At 37.2% G+C, this 6,000-nt stretch overlaps 1 protein-coding gene across 1 annotated transcript in view; it reads right to left on the bottom strand.

Moving 5' to 3' along the window:
* Window positions 1–1,205: 1,205 nt before the first annotated feature.
* Window positions 1,206–6,000, bottom strand: part of LOC132553877 (GON-4-like protein) — a 43,222-nt gene continuing 38,427 nt past the window's right edge. The window contains exons 25-28 of the mRNA XM_060218164.1: window positions 5,683–5,910; window positions 4,008–5,452; window positions 3,723–3,825; window positions 1,206–2,659 (exon numbers count right to left, since the gene is read on the bottom strand). Of these exons, the coding sequence (XP_060074147.1) occupies window positions 2,558–2,659; window positions 3,723–3,825; window positions 4,008–5,452; window positions 5,683–5,910 (1,878 nt within the window). The 3' untranslated portion in view covers window positions 1,206–2,557. The remainder of the gene's footprint in view (window positions 2,660–3,722; window positions 3,826–4,007; window positions 5,453–5,682; window positions 5,911–6,000) is intronic.

Genomic DNA, 6,000 nt, shown 5'->3' with positions numbered 1-6,000 from the left:
GAACGTGATGGAAGTTTCTCAAATTTCATATGTAGATTCCACTTGGTCCCTAGTTGTGCCCGATTGATTTTGGGTCTGATCAGAAAAAAAAAGGCATACAGGCGGCCATCTTGGATTTTGACTTCGAAAATTTGTTATACATATTTCTTAAGAAGTACAGAATGGATCTCTCTCAAATTTCATATGTATGTTCCTTTTGTTCTCTACTTGTACCCATTTAATTTTGGGACTGATCATAAGAAACAAGGTGGTTTCCAGGCGACCACTTTGGATTTGGCAATTAAAGATTAACATGGTGATTTCTGCTTTGTTTGTTAGTTTGTTGCTCTGTGAACAGTTAGTGTTGTTTTGAGACTGCAGCATTTAGCAGCTTCTTCACTGAACAACATACAGGAGGCATGTCACATGGCACCCAGAGCAATGAGGACAAAGTATCAGCCTCCTGAGGAACATTATTGGCCCTGAGAAGGGAACAGTGGACCATACATCTTGAATCTTCACATGAGGCTCCCCTAGTCATAGCTCTTACTGACTGACCTCAACTCTTTTTTGGATGTTGTTACCACTCTATGTTGTACTATCCTTATGTTATACAAAAGACCAGCAACAACCGTTCTCAAGTACAAATGTTGAGTATTAGCACAAGTTACAACAATGATAACATGTATGGCCAGAGTATTGAGCTTAACAAGTTACTCCTTCCACAGCCACACCAGGACTGACTCTATTTGCTGTAATCTTACAGTTTATCCTAAAGTAATTATAATCTAATTCCAAAAGGGAAAGTGTCTTCTACTGATCTACAATCAAACCGTGAACAGTTAATGTCTCACTGGTGTAGAGCATGTCCAGCCAATGTTTCACGGCTTGATTCTGACACTAAGGTGACCGCAATTAAACTCTCTGTCTGATAAGCCAGCCAGTCACTTTAAGATTTAAGACAAATTATGTTCTACACTTGAGTGACAAATTTTACCATTAACAGATGTATATCAAGGTAACAACATCATCAACATGACAAACAACCTCTTATGTTTGAAATACATGAAAAATTTCAGACAAAATGATCCCAGGATAACAAAACAAAATAAAGAGAGAAAAAAAAGAAGAAATACTTTAACAAAAACAGAAAGCTAATAACATAGTTTTAATAAAATTTTATTAATTTTTAAAACTTTTTTTACAGTATTTTATTTAGTGCAAGTACAGCGAGTACATGACTGGGAAATTTCAATACTATAACAAAACAACCTTGGAAACATTTAAAGCCGCAGCAATATGTCAAATCATGATTGTTAACAAAACAGTTAATATTGTAACATTTCTTGATGATCTTTTACATATTTAATCTCATTAATGAAGTATACTGCAAACACAAAATCAAAGCTTGCTCCTCTATATATCAACAATGGGTTTGCTTGCAATATATATCTAATACAGCAAAAATAAATAAAAAACAATGATATCTGGATTTCTTGAGTTATGATTTATCTTGCCACAGAACTGACTAGAACCTCCTGTATCAGACAGTGTCCTGAGAAATAATTAAACCATTTTGTCTACAGCAGACCACTGGAATTCTGAGAACTGTCTAATACAGTGTACAGCAGACTTCTGGAGTTCTGAGAACTGTCTAATACAGTGTACAGCAGACTACTGGTGTTCTGAGAACTGTCTAATACAGTCTACAGCAGACTACTGGAGTTCTGAGAACTGCCTAATACAGTGTACAGCAGACTACTGGAGTTCTTCCAACTGCCTAATACAGTCTACAGCAGACTACTGGTGTTCTTCCAACTGCCTAATACAGTGTACAGCAGACTACTGGTGTTCTGAGAACTGCCTAATACATTCTACAGCAGACTACTGGAGTTCTGAGAACTGCCTAATACAGTGTACAGCAGACTACTGGTGTTCTGAGAACTGCCTAATACAGTCTACAGCAGACTGCTGGAGTTCTGAGAACTACCTAATACAGTCTACAGCAGACTACTGGTGTTCTGAGAACTGCCTAAAACATTCTACAGCAGACTACTGGAGTTCTGAGAACTGCCTAATACAGTGTACAGCAGACTACTGGTGTTCTGAGAACTGCCTAATACAGTCTACAGCAGACTGCTGGAGTTCTGAGAACTACCTAATACAGTCTACAGCAGACTACTGGTGTTCTGAGAACTGCCTAATACAGTGTACAGCAGACTACTGGAGTTCAGAGAACTGCCTAATATAGTCTACAGCAGACTACTGGAGTTCTGAGAACTGCCTAATACAGTCTACAGCAGACTACTGGTGTTCTGAGAACTGCCTAATATAGTCTACAGCAGACTACTGGAGTTCTTGACTAGTGTTATCTTCAGTTGACTACTGTTGTCTTCAGTTGACTACTGGAGTTCTGAGAACTGCCTTATACAGTGTACAGCAGACTATTGGAGTTCAGAGAACTGCCTTATACAGTGTGCAGCAGACTACTGGAGTTCTTGACTACTGTTGTCTTCAGTTGACTACTGGAGTTCTTGACTAGTGTTATCTTCAGTTGACTACTGTTGTCTTCAGTTGACTACTGGAGTTCTGATGACCTACTAGAGGAGCTTGTGTCATTGTCACTGGCAGTCTCTTCATCAGCAAGTAATTCCAGCATGTGTTGAAATCTTCTCAAAACCTGAAATATTCATTGTTGATTTCATTCATTCATTCATTGAATTGACAAATCCCTTATTACAGGTTTCAAACATCCGTAAACATGATTATGTTCAATGTAATTTATAAGTCTTACCCATGATGATTAGGCAAATAAAAGTTACTTCAGTCTGATCTTTAAGTGTTTTGGTATCTTGGACTGATTCATTGATGTAAATAAAATGTACGTTGCTTTTGTTCTGATCAGCTGTTTTTGTTCTGAATGTCTGTCCTACTTCTGTTTAAGGTAATTTTTCCTATATAATTTTTCCATCGAAACCTCATAGCTAGATTTTATAAAGAGAGTGAGCTAAAACTAGACTTTGTTGGCATAAAAACTGAAAGAATATTCTTTTATATTCCTTAATCTTCAAATTCCATATTTTCTCAAAACTGTTTTATAGGAGTAAGATATACAGAATCTTACAGAAAGTGTCAACTGACTTATGAAAGAATTTTTAACATAAGGAAGCCTTGGTGAGCTAAAATGAAATATTTGTTTCATAAATCACATAAAAAATGGAAACAAATACACAATTCTTTTTATCACACGATTGATTATTCAGCAAAGTATTGTAGAAAATGGATATTTCAACATCAAACTTGTTGCTGAAGTCATTTTGGGTTTATATCCATGGTTTTTAATAAACGAAAGACATCTCAAGATTGGATCAAACCAATCAGATGTTGAAGAGTCTGAAGCCCTACTGTCTATCATGACCCAATATGTTATTACCTAACAAGTCAAACCTGAAGATCACACTATGGTGTGTGTCCATTATCTAGGACTATGCTAGGAAAGATCATTATTATAGAAATTATTGACTGTGAAAGATCATTATTATAGAAATTATTGACTGTGAAAGATCATTATTATAGAAATTATTGACTGTGAAAATACATTTATGATAGATATCACCAATTTTTCAAACACTTTTTCCAAGATAACAAATCAAATATACCTAGTTGCCTGTTTTGTTATCATTTTTTCACATTTCAGGGTCAATGAGAACCTTGTAATAAGAGAGATAGAAAATCATATCTACCTGGTTGCCTGTTTTGTTACCAAACTGTTGAGCTAAATAATCAAACGTCTGAGTGGATGTACCCCTTTCCTTCACATACTCCAAAATCTGTCTGTCCATTTCTCTGTTAAATAAATTCAGATAATTGATATCTCATGTGCAAATTAATGAATAAATCAGAATGCAATCAAAGAAATTAAATGTACCTTTAAAATATAAAATTGTAATTTTAAAATAATTAAGAATAGCTTTTCATAGAAATATTGTAAGATCAAATTGATTGATGAAGAACCTTAGCTTACTCACTTTGACCAGACCTGACCTCTTGACCCTTCTTCAGAGCTGGACACACAAGTCTCCGTGTTGGAAAGAGATGACTGACTAGGAACAGAAAGTGGTGTAGTTGTACTTAACACATCATCAGTGGACTGTATATTGTCACCACATGTATTGTGTATGGATGTTTCAACACAACTTCTGTTGAGTGTCTGTTCAGACTGATCAGTTCTCATCTTAGACACACACTCCTTCACAGTATTTCCATCACTTTTCCTAAATCCCAACTTCTGCCTGTCATCCGTACAGACAACAGATGATTCTGCAGTAGCCTGATGTATCAATTGACCTGTACCCTGGCTATTGTTCGATCCAGAGCAACTGACCATAGAAAAAGCACTATTTGAGGACAGTTCCAGAGTCAAGTTTGATTGTGAAGCACTAGTACTACTAGTTATGAAAGAGCAATCCATGGAACCTTCACCTTGTCCTATCATTGCCTCATTGAAAGCTTTGGCAAGAATACTAGAACTCCCTCTGGAGTTACCTTCCATAAGTGTTGTATCCATGGTGACATCTCCTTGTCCTATCATGGCCACCTTCAGAGCTTTGGCCACTATGTCAGAACAGGTGCTGTCCTTGGATGGAGAACCAAATTCTCCTGCATGTCTTAACAGGTTCATTGCTGGGATCAGACGTTTCTGGGGTGACAAGCTAGCATCCTCCATCATCAAATCTAAGTTGATGGGAAGTGATGTCTTTGATGAAGAGGATTTCTGACTATTATTGTCACAACAGGAGTTGGCATTTACAACTGAACTAGGGACAGTACTAACTGAAACATGTGTAGGTAGATGTCTGACACTTGCCTCTGTATTGCTAGCTTGTGTATATGAGCACTTATTTACTGTTTTCAAATGTAATTTGGCACCAGCTGGTTCAGATGTCTCCCCTTCCTGAACAGCTAACCTCATATCACTGGAATCTGAGCTCTGCACAATCTGAATAGGTAAACTTGTTCGAATTGCATCTGAGATCTGCACTGTTTGAACAGGTAAACTTGTTTGAACTGCATCTGAGATCTGCACTGTTTTAACAGGTATAGTCACACTATCATGTACAACAGAAGGTTTGGTGCTTCCCTGTCCCTCTGTAAGGCATCCTGACTCAACTGGTCTTTGATCCGAGATGACAGCACTTCCAACAACAGAAACATCTTGTGCCAGAATATCCTTGTTTTGGTGCGAGGAGGATGCATCATCTGTCACACCAAATAAGGAGGTGGCCACACCCCTTCTCTGCCCCTCCCCTTTATTAGATGTTGTGGCTTGACCTGTCAAATCATGGGTAGGAGTCTTGGACCTTTGAGTCTCAGATCTTGGTGACACTGACCTTGACCCTTTTAGGGGAGATTCTGCCATCTCATTCAATGTCATAAACCTTCCTTTAGCTTTTTTCTTCAAAGATATCTTCAACTGAAGCAGAAAGAAAAACAATAAACAAGCTGTAAACAAACTGAGAGCATCAGTTATAAAAATACACTGTTTGCAGTTGACATAAAATAAGATAAGAAAGTTCAGCTGTTACTGCAGAAAGAGTTAGTGATAATAGATGCGATATAACATATTATAATTACAGAGTTCAATTGTATCTATTAATTATTGCAATGCATATCTATCTGCAACACAGTATGTATTGTACATACTTTATTCATGGACTTGGTACGTGGTGGTTCTTCTAGCAGGGAAATATCCATATTTTCCTTTTCTGCAGCAGCTGTATCATCCTCATACCATTCCCTGTTACCATGGTTTCTGGAATCATCATTCACTTCTTTCTGTACTGACCTTGCTTTAATTGGCTTGTGAAATATGACCTTGACCTTTTTTAGCACCTTTGTATTCACACGATAAAACAGCTCCCCATCAATAACCTGAAATAAAAAGCAAAAGGAAAATTAAGTGAATCACAGTCCCCTCACTGAATAAGAAATCATATCCCAAGAATGCAATACAAGTTAAGT

Source organism: Ylistrum balloti, unplaced genomic scaffold (genome assembly GCF_031769215.1).
Source record: "Ylistrum balloti isolate Yb309-2 unplaced genomic scaffold, AGI_CSIRO_Ybal_v1 Utg369640, whole genome shotgun sequence".
Lineage (NCBI taxonomy): Eukaryota > Metazoa > Mollusca > Bivalvia > Pectinida > Pectinidae > Ylistrum > Ylistrum balloti.
Note: the sequence above shows the minus strand (reverse complement) of the source record. Positions and strands in the feature narration are given on the sequence as shown.